Genomic DNA, 22583 nt, shown 5'->3' with positions numbered 1-22583 from the left:
AGTTGCCTCTTCCCAGTGGAGCCACTGCGGTGCTGTTGAAGATCTCGAGCCATTGATTGCGAGCACATTCTTCCCTGGGCGGGAAGAATGTGCTCAAAATCAATGGCTCGACTACCTCCTTCCCGCCTCGCACCACCTTCTTCCCGCCTTCTCCATTGCCCACACTACCAACCTTCCCGAACCGTACGCTCCGCATCCCTCAACCAGCTACACTCCCGCCCCTCTCCCACAAGATAGCTTGGTCCCTGGCCACATCCAGCACACCAACGCTCTGCCCTCAAGGCTCCCCTCACGTTTCGGACATCAGAGGACTTCGATCGTAATTGTGAAGGGGCTGATTATGTCATTCCCCGTATCACCTCCAGCAATGGGGTAGAGTATCGCCTACGGCGATGAAGCTCCCCTCCCATCATCCCGATATAAAGTTGTTGTTGTTTGTTTGCCTGGGCAGGGTTGCAATTGTAAAATTGGCCCAACATTGGGAATCCGAGATAGCCTATAAGTGTCCAGTCTGGGACCGAGACTGGTGTGCTTGGGAAGAGCAATGCAGAAAAGGAGGACTTCACTTTGCCAGATAATCTTCCTCACGGCGCTCAGATGTGCAATGGTATGCTGAAAAATTGCATATGGTGTCACGGAAAGGCATGGTATGAGATATACGCATGCGTGCCAAGGACTTTCAAAACAAGTATTGCTTATACAGGGTGTTAGTAGTATAGAGCCGTTACGTACAACAGCCACTTTTTTCTAATCCAGTTCTAGGAATTTCTAATCCACCACCCATTTCTAATCCAGGTGAAGCCAGGTCTAATCCAGGCTCCACCACTTCATGGTGATCCATCCAATTTCTATGAGATTGGCTACCCTTCATTGCCGCATTTGTTCATTCGCTCATAGACACCAAAATTATCTATTCTATTCAATTCTAAGTTGGCTCATAGGCTTCCAAATTGCTCTTTTTTTCTAATCCACCAGCTAATTCTAATCCAGGTCAAGCCACTTCTAAGTCCTCTGGTTGGTTGGTCACAGCTCCACCCCTTCATCCATCCAATTTCTATGAGATTGGCTACCCTTCATTGCCGCATTTGTTCACTCGCTCGTAGACACCAAATTGATCTATTCTATTCAATTCTAAGTCGGCTCATAGGCTTCCAAAATCGCTCACCTGTCTATTGGTCCGGGGGTGGTCACTTCCATCCATTTCTAAAACCTAGTGATTGGCTTGTTGGCTTCCTGTCATACATGCTCGATAGACTCATTTGTCATTTCCACTCTCTAGTTACTCGGTCACACGCTTTCAACTGCATATTGCTTCATAATTCCAGCTGCAACATAGACAACCGCTCGTGGGTCAATCCCATTCATTTCTAGGCCAGCTCACAATTCCCTCCAAATTGCTTATTGGTCCGGGGCGGCATTCTTTTTTAGCCTGCGTCGACTCTCAGCAATCGTTGGCACACAAAAACATGGTAAATAGTTTTCAATGTTTATTGAGTACATCATGGCAGTCTCGGAGATATTGTAGTTCTCCCTGGGGACACATCCATGTACGCTGTATATCTCCGCTAACATCCATAGTGTTCTTCACATAGGTACTATGTGGATCACCCAGGCACTCATCCCTCTCTGTCCATGACCCAGAGGCAAACCGCAGGAGAGAACAGCATGTGACAGAAGCATTAATTCTCTTCCTGTACATCTTCTGAAGCAAAAAAGAACATTATGAGCTTCACTAGTTATATCACCCACTTAAACTTATCATATTCATAGCTTCCATAAGGATAGGAGTCGATGTCATTGCACAGGTATCTCTTGTCGTCGTATGCCATCAGACTTCTTTTGACATTTCTGATGGTGTACATACACTGCTTCTTTCCAACGATCGATACTTGTTCGTTCGATACGCTCGTGTGATTGAACAAGGTATTGCAGTACGTCTCATGGAGGAGGTGCTTGCGTACAATATTCTTTTTGACCCCTTTAGCTCTTGCAATTGGCCTTCCTCCAGCTAATTTGATGGAGTACATTTTAGCTTTCAAACAAACTACTTCCTCAATAGGTACACTACCAGTTTCGCTTTTGAATGCTCCAAGCCTTCCACGATTCTTTTCACTGTACAGTGGATGATCCCGATCGAAGGAAGACAGATCTAAGTGGTCGTCGGCGATCGCTCGTAACTGATCTTCGTAGTCCTTGCAGAATAGGCCGAGGATCAGAGAATCCGTGTCAAAGTAACAGGTAATCACCGGACAAGTGAGCTTGCTCAAGAGGGTTTCGTAGTAGAATGAGTACATGGTTAATTTACTCAGTTCCAAAATCGTAAACCCAATTTGGAGCGGGAAATCGCATCGCACTTTTCTTTTGCGCATTTCGTACATGACACAATCTGGGGACAAAATTTCCATCGGCACGCATTCTGCCCGACTCCCGAGGCGACTCGCCGTCTCCTCATCGAAGGCTACTCGAATATCACGCATGTTAAATTTATTTAAAAGTGTTCTCCCAAAGACTGCATTATTTGAGAGTTTGTAGAAGTTTTTTTCGAAAGTCGTACACGAGGCAACGCGTCTGGCAACATTGTCCTCGATGTAGGGACGCAGGAATGGTGCTTGACGAAATTTTAGAATTCGGTGAATTTTCGTCACCCTCATGCCCAATCTACAATAGAGTGCGAGCAACGCGTAATGAACGACATACTCGACCTTGTCCTTGCACGTGAGCAACAGCTTTTTGCTGTTAGCAGGCTGATACATTAATTCTTCGAGAAGCCCTCGCTGGAATGGCGAGAGCCATTCCTTTGGGACGACTGCCTTCTCGGGAGCCAGGGGGAAGTACCTCGTTAGAGCGTGGATAGATTTTGGATACTCCAAGTCACATACATACACGTAGCCAACGTCTGAATCAGTGGGGTGACGCATAAAATCCACGGAGCTAAAATCCTCGACCCATTCGAAATCACCGACAGGGAGGTGCTTTATCATACTAAATCCGTAAAGATTGTTGCAATCTATGTATGATATGTACACCTCCTCTTTATCAGGATCATAGCCTCTACACAGAGGGTTATTGGCACGCAAATGACGCCTGCTCGCCTGACAGAGCCCGCCTCTAACGCCCGATTCGATGGTTCTGTACATTTCCTCATCGGTAATCAATTCCAATTTTGCATTCGTATCATTTAACGCGCATTGCCACGAATAGGATGCCAGAGAAACACAATGAAGCAATTCCAATCCGCATGCGCTGTAGCACAGGCGTCGGAAGTGCTGCATTATGTCTGCATGTAAGAGGGCATCCGTCTTCAGGTACAAAGTGTTATAATCCCGTAAACTCGAGCACCCAAAATGCTCAAATACATGCACAGCGTACTGGTAGTCCTCGTCGCTTACATCTTCCCCAGTTAGATCATTTCGAAAAGCGGATTTTTCTGGGAGACTCAACTCGTCGTACACTGCAAAAGAACTAAGGTAACTGTAAGGGAACACACCCTTACGAAGCAAAATTTTGTAGTCGTCTCCAAATACCTGCTTCAAGCATTGGAACGCCTCTGCACCCCCCATGGATTTGACGGTTTCCACAAGCTCCCCAAGTGATGAATTTAGGTACTGCATGGTATCTCTGAAGAGGAAGGTACCAATTTCAAACGAACGGATTTTTTCCATGGAGCTGGCCACAATGAAGGGAGGTCGCGTGGATGAAGGGAGGTCGCTTCCACCCGAGAACGTGAAATTCCCGTAACAGTCCAGCCAAATCATAAGACAAATTGTGGACCATGATCGGCAATTTTTCTCTGGTAGTGCACGCGACGTTACAGGGGTTGCACAGTGTCGCGATATAATTTGTCTCACCCGCAGTACAATGCTTCGAATGATCATGATGCCGGACACGAGGTAGGTCTTTCGCGAATTCCCGTTTACAGTATGCACAGTGGGTGGCAGCTCTGTGCTTGGCTTGTTGTTCGTCGCTCAGCACCATTGCAGCGGGGCAGGCGTTCAAGGCAATCATTTCATCACGCATTTCCATGAGCGCCTTCACACACTGCTTTGCCGCATCTTCCCCATGGTGTGTTCTAATGCGCATCACCTTTGAGTCGTGGGTATGCACGAGCACGGCACAAAAGCTAGAGGTAATGTGACGTTGCATGCCAACACCACTGGGTGCGAGAACGCTCTCAGTGTCCAACGCAACGACGTAGTTGTACTGCTGCATGTACTGTATTTTAGTAAACTCTACAAAATTTTTTCCCGGCTCGCAAAATTCCAACAGGATTTCGTTCACATCCGTGCAAAGGCGTCGATGTTTTGCCATGCTCTCTTCCTTCACGAAAGAGTGTGTACAGCGTTCGCATACGAAATGGTTACTTCTTGTTGTCAACAAGCGTTCGAGGGACTTAATTCCAAAAAAATGCTCATCTACTTCCAACAAGTGAATTTTCTTTTCCCATTCTAGTTTTGGGGGTCGCGACACATGTACTCCCTGATCGACGTACGCGTACACGTAGACGGAAATCTTGTTTTGGTTTTCAAATTCGTCAAGATCAGAGAAGGATACAGGGAAGTGACTAGGCCGCCAGTACTCTGTTGCATAATTTTCATATTTTTTCCATCGGTTCCTTTCCTGCGGGTGCAAGAGGGCGAGCGTATTGTATTTAAAACACTCGCCCTCCTTACGCTCTGGTAAAGGGACATTCGTTAACACGTTTCTGCGTTTAGCCAAATTTGTGGGAAGTACCCCATTGCACCCGAATTTTTTAGTTTTCACAGCGGAAATACACATTTGAACTTTTTGGACGTCAGTGGATACAAACCCACTACCCTCGCGCTGGTAATTTTCAACGCGCCCAGTGGACTCCTGAATCACATCCATCAAAGTATTTACGATAGCTCCATCGCTGTGGACTTCGCGAGCAAGCGCCATAAAATGAGCTATGTGTGCGGTTACATCCCCTCGATTTTCTTTCATCATTAGAACGTCAGAACAAATGCAAAAGCTAAAGGGTATTCTTTGCGCTCGCAAAATAGCAATTATATTGTGGAGGTGGTTCATTAAATATTGTTGCAAGTCCTCTACTCCCTGATCGTGAACAGATGCCAATAGCACAAACCCTTTGACGATACCTCGAAATGCGCTATCAGTTTGAAAGAAAGGCAGGAAGGAAATGTCCACATAGGGATGTGATCGCTCAACGTGAGCATGCAATGTGCCAGGTGAAATGTCTGGAGAAGATGGTGAATTCTCTTCCAATGGCTCATCATCCCCGATATCATGAGGATCAAAAAAGCAGAACACGCATCTAGGCACTGAAAAAAAAAAGAAGAAACACTAAGAAAACGTGCACCACAGAGCGTGGATGAAAAATACTTACTTTTGAAGCGAGCTCCGCACACTCCCGAAGCGATGCGAAGACTGCTGCTTCTTTACACATCCTCCCCACTTATATAGCGGCGACCTCGCTGCATGCCCCAACATGCACGAGCGCGAGGAGTCCTCATAGCCTAAAAATAAACTTGCTCTGCATGTTCAAGGTCGCAGCTTGCCCTTGGCTTCACGTAATGCTCCGTCCGCCTACACCATTGCCGCACCTGAGCGCAAAGTTCGCTCTCATCACATGTCATTCCGATATGCAAGTTGCTTCCATGAACAGGCACACAGCCATCCCTTTTTATTCACAGTGGCTGTGGAATTTCAATAATATTACTTAAATGAAACAAATTGCAGTGAAATGCAGATTCATCTCAGACAGGAATTTCTACCCGCAGCATTAAGCCCTCAGATACCAGCATTTCTGCTCAAATAGCAAAATGGCTATGACTTCAAAAATTAAACACATGCTAAACAAACTACCATCAACTGCTATCAGATAATTATTGCATAATGCTACATACAGTCGCATTGTCCCTGCGTAAAGAAACCACAGGACAAGGGTACACAAATTCACTTAAGCGATGAGGGAAAAGGCTTAAGACCTCAGGTCACCACACAACGCTACGCGGCTAACACAAGATAACAACAAGATACTAGCGGCGGGTAAAATCGTAACACTGCTAAACAAGCCCCAACATGCCGTGATGACGTCACAAACCACGAAAAAAGAAGCACGCGCGCACACACGCGCAGCTCAGGAATGCACAAGGAGAGGTGCTTTATTGGAATTTCTACTCCTGGCTCAGACACCAACATTTCTGCTCAAATACCCATAACTGCAAGATTAAGTACTGCTTACTTCATTGAGCACCCAACAAAATCAAACAAACAAACAAAAACAAACAAACCCACTTTCCGTGATTGAACACTATTCAGCTTTACCAAGTGATTTTCTTCTGCTTTAGCAGTGAAAGAAAAAAAAGAGCCATGAAAAATTACACGTACTTTTGTTTGAATAGCTATAACTGAAAAAAAAAAAGAAAGAAACCGAAGCACATGCTAATAAACGGAGAAAAAGGCACTCATGTCTGGTATCTGATAGTGCCACATACACAGACGCATTGCCGCAAACAATGCACAGGACAGGGATACACAAATTTCCTTAGGTGAGCAGGGAAAAGGCTTAAGACCTCGGGAATAATAGCAGAGTCACCGGACATCGCTACGCGGCTAACACAAGATAACAACAACAAGATAATAGCGACGGGTAAAATTGCAACACTGCTAAACAAGCCCCAACATGCCATGATGACGTCACAAACCAGGAAAAAAGCACACACGCGCGCGCACACAGCAGCTCAGGAATGCACAAGGAGAGGTGCTTTATTGGAATTTCTACTCCTGGCTCAGACACCAACATTTCTGCTCAAATACCCATAACTGCAAGATTAAGCACTGCTTACTTCATCGAGCACCCAACAAAATCTAACAAACAAACAAGAAACAAACAAACCCACTTTCCGTGATAGAACACTATTCAGCTTTACCAAGTGATTTTCTTCTGCTTTAGCAGTGAAAGAAAAAAAGAGCCATGAAAAATTACACGTACTTTTGCTTGAATAGCTATAACTGCAAAAAAAAAAAAAAGAAACCGAAGCACATGCTAATAAACGGAGAAAAAGGCACCCATTTCTGCTATCAGATAATTATTGCATAATGCTACATACACAGTCGCGTTGTCCCTGTGTAAAGAAAGCACAGGACAAGGGTACACAAATCGAATTGGGAAAATCACTTCTACTCGCGCAGCATAATACGATATACGCTGTTTTTTTTTTGTTTTTTTTTACGGGCGAAAATTGCAATAAGAAGCCACTGCTATGCAAGTGCAACAACCCTTATTTTTAAACCAACATTTCATGCAATACCACATAAATTTATCACTCGAGTCACACGAAAAGGCATACACAATTACTTACTGGTTAAGTGGGGTCACAGTTGCACAGACACACACACAACACAGACACAACGAGCGACAGTGAAAAATAAGAAATTACACACACTTCTGCACGAATAGCAAAGTGTCAAGCATGACAAAACACATTTTCTACCACCAGAAAATTATTAAACAGAATAATACAATATTCGCAAAAATTAAGCTTGTGTGGCAAACACACAACCTGAGGAACACACCCATTCACATCTGCTTCCTGAATTTGTTATACAGGCGTGAGCGATTCGATAAGAATATAAAGCACGCTGCTTGGAGAAAGCATATATCATGTGCAGCGCGGTCTACTCTATTGAAAATACGATAAACCTCATTTAAAAAAAAAATCACAGTCTGCATAATATACGGCAATATCGGCAATATCACTGAAGTCAAACACATTGAACTTACTTGTCAAGTGGGGTCCCAGCTGCACAAACGCGCACGCACACTCACACATTTTTAGTGTCTCACAACGAGTAAAAACCCAAGGTCTATTCACAGCCACATAAATTCATATTATTCCTCACGTCAATAATTATCCAGCCATCATCAAGACGGGGAACCCCTATCGAAAAAAACACCAGAATCATTCTAGTGTTTTTAGTGGCTGTGATTTGGGACATTTCTAGTGTTTTCTTCCCTGATGTTAACACCAGAATTTCCTGGTGTTCTTAGTGTTTTTTCTGTGATGTCGCACACCAGGATTTCTGGTGTTTTCTGGTGTCTGCATTCCTGGTGTTCCACACCAGGAATTCTGGTGCCTGCCCTTTCTGGTGTTTTAAAATTTTGTGGCCTGGGTGATTATGCTGCAGTGTCTCATGTTTGTGATTGAGATAGTTGTTTCAATGCCACTGACACATGGTGACTAGAAACACACTTTTTATTTTATTTTGTTCAGAAGTTTTCTGCTCACCTCCTGAGCTGGCACATTTTTTCAGACAAGTACCGCCTTATTGACTTTGACCTCTTCTTAATATCTTCATTGCCAGCACCATTCATCCTCGCGTAGTAGTCGAACATACCTGAAAGAAAGAAAGGTACACGATATGTAATTTACTTCCTCAAAGGTGACGGGTAAGCATCAAGCGCGGGATGCCATACCGGACTGTGCTTATCACTATTCACCACAAAAAACGAAAAATGTGGCTGCGTCCCATAAGAGGTATTTGCAATAAAGGGGCAAGTCATATGCGACAAAAGCAGTCCAATGCAGTGCGAAAGACAAAAATCAATAACGTGATTGCCGATTGCTTATAAGACCTTTTACACAGCAAATGCAAAGGCATGTAGATTTTCGTGCTCAAAACTACTAATCAATGACATAAAGCCACCAACTTCTTTAGCAAGAATATATAAACTAGCACGTGGATTTGGACACATTTGTATGATATATCCACTGGTACAGTGCTGGACAAAAGTTTACAGAACGCGCGAGTGGCTTTTTTTCTCTGGGCAGGGACACCCTAGCGGCGAGTCCACCCATTCAGAGGGATGGAAGAGTGTGCTTGTGGCGACCCACCGTGGTAGTAGTGGTAACTTTGCTTTTGAGTGTAACGAACGCCAAAATGGTTTCGTTTTCGATCTACTGCACCGAGCGCGAGTGGCTATCACAGGTAGGAAGTCTCCCCGCTATCGGAGAGATAACAGTGCGCTAAGATGAATTGAGGTGACAACGGGCTCGCAGTGCCTAGCTTTTTTCTTTTTTTTATGAGACAAAAACAGAAGAAAAGAGCGTATACCCTTGAACACACACACAAAAAAAGAGGCAGGGGGAGACGATACTGTCTCAGTACTTTGTCGGCCCCCTTTCGCAGCAATAACTGGGGCCATACGCACAGGAAGGGAAGGGTATAGCCGACGGACAAGGTCCACGTCTTCACGTAGCAAGGACCACTCTGCTTCTATAAATTCCCAGAGTGCGTCCTTGATCCTTGTAGGCGTCTGTCTCTTGCTCATCCTATTCTTCAGGCTGCCCCAGACGTTTTCGATGATGTTTAAGTCCGGGCTCTGCGCAGGCCATGTCAGCTGCATTACGCTGAGGCATAAAAAAAGAAAAAAAGCTAGGCACTGCAGCCCGTTGTCACCTCAATTCATCTTAGCGCCCTGTTATCTCTCCGATAGCGGAGGGACTTCCACTCGCGCTCGGTGCAGCAGACCGAAAATGAAGCCATTTTGACGTTCGTTACACTCAAAAGCAAAGTTACCACTACTACCACGGTGGGTCGCCACAAGCACACTCTTTCATCCCTCTGAACGCCTGGACTCGCCCACTTCCGCTCGCCGCGAGGGTGTCTCTGCCCAGAGAAAATACGCCGCTCGCGCGTTCCATAAACTTTTGTCCAGCACTGTACACAGCATGCAAAGACAGAGGACAAAGAGGGAAAGCATAGGGCACAAGTGCTGACCAGCAATGTGGACTGACTTAACCACAATGGCCTACCCTGTCTTTCCTCCTTAGGAAGAAAATTGGTTCCACTGCACATGAAATACAGGCAACCACTTTCATATTGTATCATATCAAGCGGGCAGCCTACGGGGGAACTCAACCTCTTTTTTTATAAAGACTGATAGAAGGTTGGCTTTCGCACACCTCTTTGAACTTGTTTAACTTATCGATCTGGAAGGTCGCAATTACTTCACTAGTAAGTTGCTTTGTAGCCTTTCTTATGACAGTTGTGTTCCCAAATTCAGGTACGCAGCCACACATTACAATGGACAGCTAAATACCCCGAGGTTGTTCCTGTAAGTGTGTCATGGTGGCAAGCGTTGAGACCCTTTCCTGTCTAGGGATGAAGTAGATCTTGTGGCATGGTTGTCTGAAATCTCTAGCCTTTGGCAGAATGCTGCATAATTCGCTGCATCATGCTTGAAGGAATTGCACCAATACTGGCTATGAGGAGAGCACGCGCTCAGTAGCCACCCAGAAAGACAGATAATCGTCCGATACACTGACGTCTTCTACTAGTAACCATAATGTGCATACAACACATCAACATCAACGTAGTAGGATTATGTACTCACAGTGAATGGCTTTCAGCTTCTGAGGTGTCAGGGGGCTCTGTGCTGTCTTGCCTTCTGCAGTGTGCCTGTTGGACAGCTTTCCAGTCACGCTGCGGCGTGCTAATTGCTCGGTCGACCAAATGGCCACAGCACTGTCCTTTACAAAGAGCGAGTCCTTTGACGAAGACATAAGTTTCTCCCAGACAGTCTTGTCCAGCCAAATGTTGTGGCCTGCATGGACCTGGATGAGCAGATACAGTAGTTATGTATCTGAAGAACCCGGAGCTTGAAACAAGAGGCCAAACAACACAGGCAAAAAAACAGCATATGAACCATCATCATTAGTTATAGTCAAAACATCAAACCAAAAGCTCACCAGCCCATTTTCCTCTGCTCCAACTGAAAGTGCTAGTGTGCCAGTACGAGAAGCCCCTGCTTGCTGTGTGTGATCTACTGCCGATGGGGTGCTGTCCTTGCTTGACAGTAGGGTCGATGGTGTGGGCAGGGTCGACGGTGTGGGCGGGGTCGACGGTGTGGGCGGGGTCGACAATGGGGGCGGGGTCGACAATGGGGGCAGGGGCGACAATGGGGGCGGGGGCGACAATGGGGGTGGGGTTGTAACGGCACGGTTGCCATTGTCAACGTTCTCCAACAAGTCACACAAGGTCCCAGGTGTCCCGTCCGGAGTGGTTACTGGTGTTGCAGTCATCACAGTGTAAGTCTTCCAGGATGAGGATTGACTGGAAGTACCTAGAATATAGATGAATATGATCAAATGCATGTCTGTGCCTGTTAATTCCCATTTGCCTTCTTCCGAACTAAATTCGACATGTGCTTTCGTTGGTAACAGAAACACATGATTTTAACCAGGCAAACTTTGGAGCTGAGTCAATACAAACGATTATGGGCCATTCCATGTCAAACTTCCCAGACATTGTGCTCGACCATCCCTGATTTCTTTCAAATAAATTGTGGTTGATTGTTCCCATGCAGCCAGTGCACTCCTGGCTTATTTTTGCCGCAAAAATTTTTTTCGCGCTGTGGTCGTCTCTTGAAGATGGCGATTTGACATGTAACCTACCTGATGAAAAAAAATTCTAACAAAATACCTTTTGTGCAAATTCCAACCAAATCTCTTCTGAGTAAAGGCAAAGCATAATAGTTTTGTGCCAATACCCGTTGATCTACACTTTTTATAGAATGTCTGTGCCCCGAGAAAACAGTAAAATTTCAGGAACATTTGGAATTTTTTTACGGAACTCTGTATTTTTTCGTAGCTATTTAAACTGTTTAGCGCTGCTGTATAGGAGGCATAGAACATGTTAAAAATATTTTGAGACACCCAGACTTGGATGAGTACAGAGAAAAATTCACAAATATTGCTTTTTACCACATATTCAGCAGTCTATTGTGCACTGATGTGGTCCTGCTTAAAATATGAGACAAATTGCATTTGATAGTATGACCCTAGACCATTTATTTTGCAAGGTTCCATCGAAACACTTTTTGTTTTAGCAGCGAAATTTTTTTAACTTGACCACCCCCACACTCAACCGGCATTGCCCCGCAAGACTGCTTCACCCCAAAACGCATCGCCGCCACTGCTGCCAAACGCACACGGGAGCGGCCCAAACTGATTTGAGTTGCCTGCAAAAACATGTTGTATGTACAAATTAACTTTTGAAGCTTCAGGTTGCTCCTTTTGCGGTGGCGCAGTACACAAGGAGCACTGGAGCCAGGGATGTATTTCGATGACATCTAGCTCATTTCAGTGATGGGCATAAATAATTTTTTTACTATTTAAATATAAATAGAAAATACTTCAGTTGAAAGAGGTATTTTAAATACTCTGCATAAATAATTTTTATGCAGTACATTTTCAAATAGTATTTAAACACCATAAGTACCACCATGAATACTGTGAGGAAGATGTCATCTGGAATTACAGAAGTAGTGGTGACCATAACAACAAATCCTCAAGAAAGAATAACATTTATTTGTTAGATCATCGTGGCAATTTTAATATTAAAAGTGTCTGGATGACTGCATCTTCTAGGTATCATCTGTTCAGCCTTAGAATCAAATTCGCAAAGGAGAACACCTCTCCACAGGTGCCGATGAAGAAAGCCTTGTATTGAATGTGACGAAGGACGAGGTAGTCGGGTAGTCCCGGCTTTTATCCGCAACAACAGTAAAAAAACTCGCCATCTAAAACCGTTTGTCACATGTGCGTGCTCGTGAACACACAGCTGCATAACTGCGCGGTTCTCCAAACTCTGCTTTGCCCTTCTTATCAAGAGGTCCAATGTAGGGTAACGTTGAGATATCAGTCAGTATCTTGCGTATTTAGGAGTAGCTATAAAGTATTTACAAAAACAAATTTCCAAAATTGGTATTTGAATATAATTATAAATACATTTTTCAAGTCTGTATTTAAATACAAAATAGAAATACATGTATTTATATTTTAAGTACTACTTTAATTACAATGTATTTAAATACTGCCCATCACTGGCTCACTTTGATCAGAGGTGACACCATCCTCCTGAGCTGGATCCTTACGTTCAATGACGTCACTTGGACAGTTTTAAGCCTTCCCTTCTGTTATTGTGTCCTTTGGTGGTAGCCGAAAAAGTGAAGATGTTGTTGTTGTCGACTAACGAACAAGTTTTTTTTTTTTGCTGTGTTTCTCCATAACTTTCTGTATCTCTGTTTCTTCTTCATTTTTGTTCGTTTCCCTTCGCTTTTGGGAATAGCAAGCTTCCATCATGAGCAGCCTTTTCCTTCCTTTTCTTATCATCATTAAACATATCCCCCACACACACCCTTTGTTGCCTGGCGCCATAGAGTCGGAGTTAGTAAGTGCTGTGTGCGTCATCGCTTGAACAGATTATGGTTATTCAATACCTCTCAATTGCCCGTTACCACCGACGTACATCCCTAGGCCCGGTGCTCCTACTAAACTGCGTCGCTACAATAGACTGTTCTCGTGAACCTGAAGCTTGGAAGAATAATTGTTACGTTTTTTTTTGTTTTCGCTGAAGATCACAAATCGGTTTGGGCAGCTCCCGTGTGCCATTTGGCAGCAGCGGCAGCGATGCGTCTTGGGGTGAGCAGTCTTGCGGACCAATGCCGGATGAGTGTGGGGGTGGTCAAGTTCAAAAATTTTTTTCACTGCTAAAACAAAGTGTTTCAATAGAACTTTGTAAAATAAATGGTCTAGGGTCATACTATCATATGAAATGTCTCATTTTTAACAGGACCACCTCAGTGTGCAATAGACTGCTGAATATGTGGTAAAGAGCAATATTTCTGAAATTCATGATTTTTTTCTGCGTACTCATCCAAGTCTGCACGTCTCAAAATATTTTAAACATGTTCTATGCCTCCTACACAGTAGCGCTAAACAGTTTAAATAGCTACAAAAGAATTGCAGAGTTCCTTAAAAAATTCCAAGTGTTCCCAAAATTTTACGGTTTTCTCAGGGCATAAACTCCCGATAAAAAGTGTAGATCAACCTTAAATGAGTATTGGCATTTCTTTGCCTTTACTCAGAAGAGATTTGGTTGGAATTATCACAAAAGCTATTTTGTTAGAATTATTTTCACCAGGTAGGTTACATGCCAAACGCCATCTTCAAGAGACCACCACGGCGCGAAGAAACTTTTGTGGCAAAAATATGCCGGGAGTGCATTGGCTGCATAGGAACAATCAACCACAATTTGTTTGAAAGAAATCGGGGATGGTCGAGCGCAATGTTTGGGAAGTTTGGCATGGAATGGCCCTTATGATAATGCTCAAAACAATCTGGACCCAATGAGGTGGTAAAAGCGTAGCCTAAGAGTAAGACTAAAAGACTACGTACTGTTGACTGCACTTTCTATCATGGTTGCCTGTATGTTGCAGTCTTCACTTGATCAATTTATTTTAGTTTGGCTATTATGCACTGTAGTATTCAATTTAAAGCCATGGGGAAAGAATGTACTGTTCGAACAAAAAAGAAGCAATCCATATACCTTCCCTCCTCAGAATGGGAAATGGTTGTTTGGTGGATGGAATGGCCAGGGGACAAATGCACTAATACCGGAAAGCCTTCAGTTCCTTCACAAAATGAAATTTAGAACTGCCACATTTATACAGTTTCCTCCTCATCCGATTTCCAAACCAAAATTGTCCTTGAGGGCAAACTGATTTGATCCTTAGCGAGAGCAGCAATGACTATTTAATTACAGCATTTCAATGGATCATGGGCTTCAGTTTCATAAATGCAATATGCCCTTTTACAGAAATAATTAAACATAGATAATTATCATAAACTATTCATTACCTACTACATTAATATTGGAAGCAAAATGACACCTGGCAGATGTGCCCTGCGAACAACTAATTCACGCTGCTCCATTAGCCATTCGGAATAAAAAGAAACACTATGTATGATACAAGTGTTCTTGTGCACTCTCTTCTGCTGCATTAATACAAAAAGACCGCTAGCCTCGACTGCAATGTGAGTAACAGTGATCACATTGGATAGTAAAAACAAGGATGCAGTGAACAATTGGAAATTGGGTTTTCATCAGTGTTAGCACTGTTAAACACTTGACCATGACAATGTGTACTTCATGGCATTCAGCTGAAAGTAAAATTCGAACTTACTAGTTTCAACGTCATCATCTATGGCAATAACACCTTGGAGAACGCGTGGCTCCTGCTTCAATCCTGGCCCAGCACCTGTACTTATACACAAGGTAATGGATATGATGAAGATAAAAAAAAATACAAGTGAAAAGAAAGAAGGCAACCTATCTAAAACCTTAGTATGACTTACAAAGTACACAGCTGTAAAAAAGAAACTACTCAGAGTTTAAGCAGAGTAACAACCTCTATTTCAAACTATGAATCCCACAAATGAATGCAGAATGTGCATTTGGCTGTGCATAACTAACACACTAATACAAAATATAAAAAGTACCCAGTTCCTCGGTGCATGATTACTGCTCTTCGTTTTTGGGTTTTGAGTTTTCAAATTCGGGGCAGGGGGGCATCGTGCGCTATGATATCTCTTTGCAAATGCTAAATGTTACTAAATGTTAATACTAAAATATTAAATGCTGTTACTAAATACTGAAGTATCGTCTGCACTATAGTTTAATCAGGGTTCCTCATTTTCGGGTGAAGCCCGATTTTTCACCAAGGTCATGTTTGCAAGAATTTGGGTAAAACTCGATTATCTACCTGAAATCCTTGTGGTCCTTCAACTTGTCGTTCTAGGTAAATTGTCAGAAAAGTGAATCATAATATCAGCAAAGAGAGCTATTCATGAGAACCTATTTGTACTCCTTTTATAATTTCCTCTTCCAAGGGTGAAAGAATATGGTTTATGGGACTTGGGCAGGTGTTTTAGTACCACGGTGATTCACTGCCCCAGTTCCGAGCGGAAACGTAAAGATTCCTATTTCTTGTCCCTGTCTCCAGAGGCTCGTTTCACATGCCTTTCGTTTCACCCGATGACATATTAAACAGAGATCATAGCACCCGATTTTTCCCTCCCAAATTAGAAAAATCATAAAACCTAAAAATGAAGAACCCAACTTTAATTTATCCAAAGCTCTCATACTGCAACTTAATTTAGGGAACGGCTAATAAAATGCAACAAAATAAGTTAGCATCGGTGCAGAAATATGCACTTTCAGTAACACACACACAAAAAAAATTTCAACCTTTTTTGTCTACAATGCCCGTACTACATAAATGGACTCACACACACATACAAAAAAAAAAAAAAGAAGAATCTATGCATATGAGAATGGTTTCAGTAGCTTAGGCAATACAGTTAAAAGGGCTGTGAAACAATTTTTAAACCTTTTGAAGAAATTACATTTTAAGTATTAATTTATGTCTGCTAAGCATGCACATCAACATGCTACATTCCTGCAATCCCATGTTACGAAGCTCTCTGTCATTGTTCCACTAGCACTTTAAGACTACGACAAATGTAGTACCCTCCGATAAGAGTTTACTGCACAGCGCCTCCTGCAGCTTGTAGTTCAGATCCTTCAGAATTTGGTTCTCCTGCCGCAATGCCTTCAGCTGATCACGGTACTCTTCCACGTACTCCTTCGAAGATTCAGGGTCTTCTAAATCGACGAGCAGGTCACTTTCTGCTACCCTCCGTGCTTCTTCTTTTCTTTTCTTTGCAGATACCTATTAACATCGACACACAAAAATGAAATATCTCAAGGACATCAGGCGAACACTTGAAATGCAATCAATCGCATGTAGTCATGTCTACATTACAATGATTTGCTTATGGATAAGTGGTACACTGCTATTACTTTCCTTACACCATTGCCACTTCAGGAAGATGCTAATCAGACAACAGTAGCAAATGTGCAGTAATAAACCTTAGCTTCCGTTGTTCATGAACTTGGCACACACATAATCAACAGGAAATGGGCAACAAGGAATGCTCATTAAATATAGAAAATTATCTGATTAAACTCTACTTCTTTTTCTCTCGGTTTCCTCCCTGTCTTGGACGGCACAGTCTTCGTTGACCTGTTGCGCTTGTCCGCATCTAAGTAACAGTCCATTTCTTGTTTTGATTCTGAGAAGAAAGTTCACAAAAGTTAAGTAGTTTAACAAAAATGCATGCTGAACGCGAAACGCACTAGCAAGGACGAAAGCAATCTGATTATTAAAATTGGTTAAACCCGGAACCACAGGAAAGATCGAGACGAACAGATATAAAGTTGCAACTTCAATATGACGTACACTCGTTATGACAGTCCAGTCGAATTATTAGAACATAAGCAAAATGCTGTAGCGTCGCCATGAAGGCTGGAACGCGTTTGCGTCTATTCATCACATAGCTGCCGGTGACAGCGGTAACTTTGAAACTGCCCACTTTCACACATGAATGAATGGTTCCTCAAGAGAAAACGAGTTGCAAACTTACCTGCCATGTACAAGATCTTCGCGTCGTAGTATCCTCCGCGCGTCTTCTCATCGCCACCCCAGAAACAACTGTACACATGATCTGCGTTGTAGTCGTTGACATCTAGGGGTTCGAAGTCTTTTATATATGTCGATAGTGTCACCTTCTTCACGTCATCCAGAAGAAACTTAACATACACAAAATACATCCCAACTAGCTGCAATAGAGCAGCGCAAACCCACATTGAAAACCGCGTGCAGCAAACCGAGAATGATCGCAGACGCGCGCACGATACGAAACGACGACTTGGCTCGGCTCTCGGCGGCTCGGCCGGCTTGGCCGTGGGCTCGGCTTGGCTTCGTTGCGCAGAAAATCAGTTATCTAAAAAAAAATACATTTAAATGTTTTCGGAGAAGACAATGTTCCGGAAAACGTTTATATTTACACACAAAGTAGAGAAGTAGAAAGACACAATGTAGAAAGACACAAAGTCGTTCCGTCAATGTTTCCCGCTACTTTGTCCCAAAAAGTAAATCACGGCATATCTACACATTCGAAATATTCGAACACCTTACTTGAGCGGCGTGTAGCGCCGTATTCGAGATGGCAGGTGAGAAACGGGGGAGGTACAAGCTCTACCTGGAACCAAGTCAGGAAAGGCCCAAAGTGCCAAGACAAACATTGTTTAATGATCGGCGTCGCGCATCTGTCCACCCAGCTTCGTCAGTAAGTACACGACCATCAAAAACTGATATTCTAATTCATTCTGTGATTCATTCTGATAACTATCCAAGTCATGAAACATGCCCCACAACATGGGTTTCTGCAACCAAATTTAATTCTCTGTAATAGGGACTGCAGGACACCATTGAGGATGAAGTCGAAGGAGCGCAGACTCCGGAGAATGACGAGAGCTGTGGCTCCTGCGAGAGTGACTCAGATGATCTGAACGACATCTCTGATCAGGATGAGCTAGACGATCTACTTGCAACACCACGCGACATCTCTGCTGAGGAAGAGTTTGAAGATCGACTTCCAACCGCACCAAACCCGAATCCACTCAGGGAAGAAGACAACGCAGAAGTCGATACTAACGTAGACGCCGAATTCGAAGATATTCTCAGAGATTATGGCGATGAAAAGCTACCATACCAAAACACGACCGTGTTGCAGGGCTTGCTACTTATATTAACATATGTGGTTTCAGCTGGCTTATCCTGGAGTCAAGTTGATCTTCTGTTGAAGCTTATCAATGCTCTTCTTGGAAAAGATGTATTTCCAAACAGCAAATATGGCTTCCGCAAGCTTTGGAATCTACGAAAGAAGGGCACGATGAACATGCATTATTTTTGTGGCACCTGCAATTACGAAATGCTTCCTGTGTCAACTGATATCGGTGCCATGCTGCAGTGCAAGATCTGCTCACGTAAAACCACTGAGCAGGTGCTAATCAGAGAAGGCAAATTTTTTGTAACACTTGACCTTCGTCGACAGTTGCAACACCTTCTGAGACATACTGGTACCATTGTGGGAAGTAATCTACAGCGCATTGCATCCTCGCAAAGATCGTCAGACTGCAGTGACATAACCGATGGCGCACTATACCACGAAACACGGCAACGGTTCTGCATGACCAGCGATGACCTGACACTTACCATCAATACAGATGGGTCTCCGGTATTCAAATCAAGCAAATCGTCAGTCTGGCCAATACAAGTTATGCTCAACGAACTCAGTGTCCTACATCGATGGAGACACATAATTGTAGCCGGATTATGGTTTGCCAAGGAACACCCGCCAACCCATCTGTTTATGAAGGCATTTGTTGATGAGGTCATCAAGGTTGGAACCATCGCATGGACATATGGCAGCACTCTTGTACGCTCACGCATCTTTCCCATCCTGAGCTGTGTAGATTCCCCTGCCCGTGCAGCGCTACTAAATCACAAGCAGTACAATGGGTACTATGGTTGCCCATGGTGTATGCAACAAGGAACCATTGTTGAAGGTAAGTTTGCTTTCTTACATCAATCTGTGTTTCGGGAAGGTTTCTTCCTGAGAAAAGGGGTTCTCCGCATCAAAAGTATTAAGCATTTCAAAAGTGGTTCACATTAGTGTGGAAGAAAATTGGGAAGTTACTGTGATTTATGTGATATATAACTGATGGTTTAACTGGATGCTTATAATTAAATGTGACGGTTTGAACTAGGCACTTCTACGTGCACATGGTGATAAACTATAGTTTCTGTGCATCTGTGCTGCCATTCTGGTTTTATAATTTACATTTCATAAGCCCATGTAGGGAAAATGTGACCTGAGCTTGCAGAAGCAAATGTCTGATTGACTACATTTTTTCAGGCATAATTAAGTACCCCTATGAAGAGGACGTCATCGAAAGAACGCATGATTTGGTGGTACATACAATGAAGGCTGCTGCTCGTGAAGGCCGTGTTATAGATGGCATCAAGGGCCTCTCTCCGCTTGTGAAACTTTCAAGCCTTGATTTAGTCTGGGGGTTCCCACCTGATTACCTCCACTGTGTTTTAGAAGGCGTTACAGCACAGCTCACAGATCTATGGCTTACTACAACTGGAGCGCCTTGGTACATTGGGAACAAACTACAGCTACTTAATGACCGTATTGCTCTGATCCATCCACCACTGACATTTACCCGTCTACCAAGAGGTGTTAGCGAAAAGGCTCTATGGAAAGCAACAGAATGGAAATATTGGCTTCTGTATTATGCTCTTCCATGCTTGCAAGGTGTGCTGCCAGATAGGTTTCTGAGACACTTTGCCCTTCTCAGCCACAGCACTTACTTGTTGCTTAAAAAAACGGTCACGGAAAGAGATATCGCACAAGCTAGCAAGTTGCTTAAGACCTTCGTTCAGCAAGTCTCAGCACTGTATGGGGAAGCAGCAGCCACGTTCAATGTGCACCAATTGCTCCATCTGGCAAAATCGGTGAGACTGACAGGGCCACTCTGGGCAACATCAACTTTTCCATTTGAGGGTGGCAATGGTGGTATTCTAAAACTGGTTTCTGCTGCAAAGGGCGTCCCAATGCAAGTGACTGAACGGTGTGTCATGCAACAAGCTCTGGAATACCTCACGAGGGTAACTGCTATGCCGCCTCGGTTGGAGACTCGTCGACTGCAAATTTCGGCAACAAAAACTAAGTCTTATGAGACACATGTTCTAGGGAGTCCAGTAGTGCGTCCTGGCGCTCTGGAGAACTTTGTACTTGAGCTTTTCCAGCGTCACTTTGGGACTTTGCCTGAAATTACTGAATTTTTCAGGGCACGTATTCATGGTTTTGTTCTTCACAGTGCCACATACACACGAACGGAAAAGACGTGTTCCCAGTATATTCAAGGAGCAAGCGGGGATTATTACAGGGTGATGCATATATTTAGTGTTAAAGAGGAAATCATTCTTGTATGCCAAAGACTACTGACATCAGAAGCCTTCGGTGTTTCATACTTGCACCGGTGTGAACACCCACCACAACAGGAAGGTCTGTGCCTGCTATTCAAAGACGATATATGTGCGTTGTGCATACACATTCAGCAAAAAACAAGTTGTTTTGTTGCAGACATCCCAAACGACTATGAGACGGATTAGCACTGTGAAAATGACGCTAAACGAAAAAAAAAAAGAACATTTCTAGTCAAACAATAGGGGTTGATCTTGAGGAGCACTGATTTGACAGTATAGAGGGGCACTCAAATGTAAAAACAACTTTTTCTCAAATTAAAGTCCATGTTGGAATTACAACAATTCAAACAAAATTAGTTCACACAATGCAAGTGCAATGAAAACAGCACAAAAAATGGCAAAGAATGGGATCTCAGGAAGCAGATTGACAGCATCCATTGAGACAGCAGGAGAAGCGTGCACACCTATTGTTTGTGTGTGGATTTAGAACAGGTCCAATCACTGTGTTCCATATATGCCTGGTATGATGCGCACTGCTGCATTTTTCAGTACCAACTCACTGGATTGCAGCCTACAACAGCTCTCGCAAATGTTTCACTGACAACATTTATCTCCACCTCTTTCGGACAGTGACGCCAGTTTGCTTTGCAACACACACTATGTTTTTCACCAGGACTGCTCCATGGTGTGGCACCTGCATGCATGCGCAGCATGGATTAGAAACACCGATGCATTGACGTTCACTTCTTAGCGCCGAAACAAGAAAGAGTTCCGTATAATTTTGAATAGTTTAGAATTATAACCTGTATGAAATTAAAATAGTGTGTAACATAATTTGAAGTGAACTTGATTTTGCATTTGAGTGCCCCTTTAAAGTGTTTTAGTCCTACTGTTGTCAACACTGTTTTGTTCCAGGATGTACTACAAATTACGGTGTGTAGTGCTGTACTGACAGACTGGCACTACATTGTCTCCACTATTTTTTACTTGTGTTCTATGCATATCGCTTAATGCTTCGTATAAATAATCGCTTTAGTACTGTTCTCTAACTCTTGACATTGTGTACAAAATAAGCACGCAATTCAAAAGGTATGGGGCCACCCACTGGCATTAATATTTGTCTGTTGTCACCATAGACAAAAACTTTCGCAGTCCTGTGTGCTCATATGAATGGATGTTTGTTGAAGCTTTTGTGTGTATATGGTTCCAGATGCCCTTGTACTCAGTAGAATAAATCACTGGTTTTGAATGGCAACACATATTCGAACAGATTCCATATTTATTTTTCTGCCTTTTCTCTGCTATAAATAAATATGCTCTCAGCACAAAAACATGTGAGTAAGCTATATATTACATAACCCTCTGAACCCTTAAAAGAGTGGACTTATGGCAATATTTAAAAAAAAGCTTTATATGTCATGTCAAATCATGTGATGCGAGAATGATGGAGGCCTGGCAGACATGACAGACACATCTTAAGCTTGTGCACTGCTGATCACTAATGAAAACCGAACATGCAAGGTAAACATGTGGGCATGTAGTAAATATATTGTATTATAATGGCATTACTGCAACACATCTTACATTAGCATTATGTAATATATTACACATTTTCAAAATGTGTTTGTATTACTATAAACCACCAAAACATGTATTACACGTATTACCGTACAACTTCTTGAGACATTAATACTTTTCTGCCTTACCAGTGGGCTCTGGCCATTGCGCCTGTGTGACTCAGCCATATATACGTCAATGACAACAGTTCATGCTCTAAAAAAATGGGTGTAATGTCGCTGCACCTTCGCACTCCTGTATGTTTTTTTGCAAATTGGCACACTATTTAACTGGGAGA

General features: G+C 43.2%; 2 protein-coding genes and 1 long non-coding RNA gene across 3 annotated transcripts; 1 reads left to right on the top strand and 2 right to left on the bottom strand.

Annotated features, from left to right (window-relative positions):
- Nucleotides 1-1474: 1474 nt before the first annotated feature.
- LOC135383606 (uncharacterized) lies at nucleotides 1475-5412 on the bottom strand. The gene is made up of 2 exons (XR_010419964.1): nucleotides 5366-5412; nucleotides 1475-5300 (listed from the first exon to the last, which is right to left on the bottom strand). It is a non-coding gene; the product is annotated as an uncharacterized LOC135383606 (long non-coding RNA).
- A 2813-nt stretch (nucleotides 5413-8225) lies between these two features.
- On the bottom strand, nucleotides 8226-17616 carry LOC135383605 (uncharacterized). The gene is made up of 7 exons (XM_064612999.1): nucleotides 17313-17616; nucleotides 16861-16961; nucleotides 16357-16558; nucleotides 15011-15085; nucleotides 10734-11107; nucleotides 10379-10598; nucleotides 8226-8379 (listed from the first exon to the last, which is right to left on the bottom strand). The coding sequence occupies exons 1-7, from the start codon at nucleotides 17533-17535 to the stop codon at nucleotides 8267-8269; spliced, it is 1308 nt and encodes a 435-aa protein (XP_064469069.1). The 5' UTR covers nucleotides 17536-17616; the 3' UTR covers nucleotides 8226-8266.
- Nucleotides 17617-17727: 111 nt separating this feature from the next.
- On the top strand, nucleotides 17728-21989 carry LOC135385485 (uncharacterized). The gene is made up of 3 exons (XM_064614822.1): nucleotides 17728-18017; nucleotides 18144-19299; nucleotides 19650-21989. Exons 1-3 carry the CDS (start codon nucleotides 17895-17897, stop codon nucleotides 20912-20914), a joined length of 2544 nt encoding a protein of 847 aa, XP_064470892.1. The 5' UTR covers nucleotides 17728-17894; the 3' UTR covers nucleotides 20915-21989.
- Nucleotides 21990-22583: the final 594 nt, after the last annotated feature.

This window comes from Ornithodoros turicata, chromosome 2 (genome assembly GCF_037126465.1).
Source record: "Ornithodoros turicata isolate Travis chromosome 2, ASM3712646v1, whole genome shotgun sequence".
Classification (NCBI taxonomy): domain Eukaryota; kingdom Metazoa; phylum Arthropoda; class Arachnida; order Ixodida; family Argasidae; genus Ornithodoros; species Ornithodoros turicata.
Note: the sequence above shows the minus strand (reverse complement) of the source record. Positions and strands in the feature narration are given on the sequence as shown.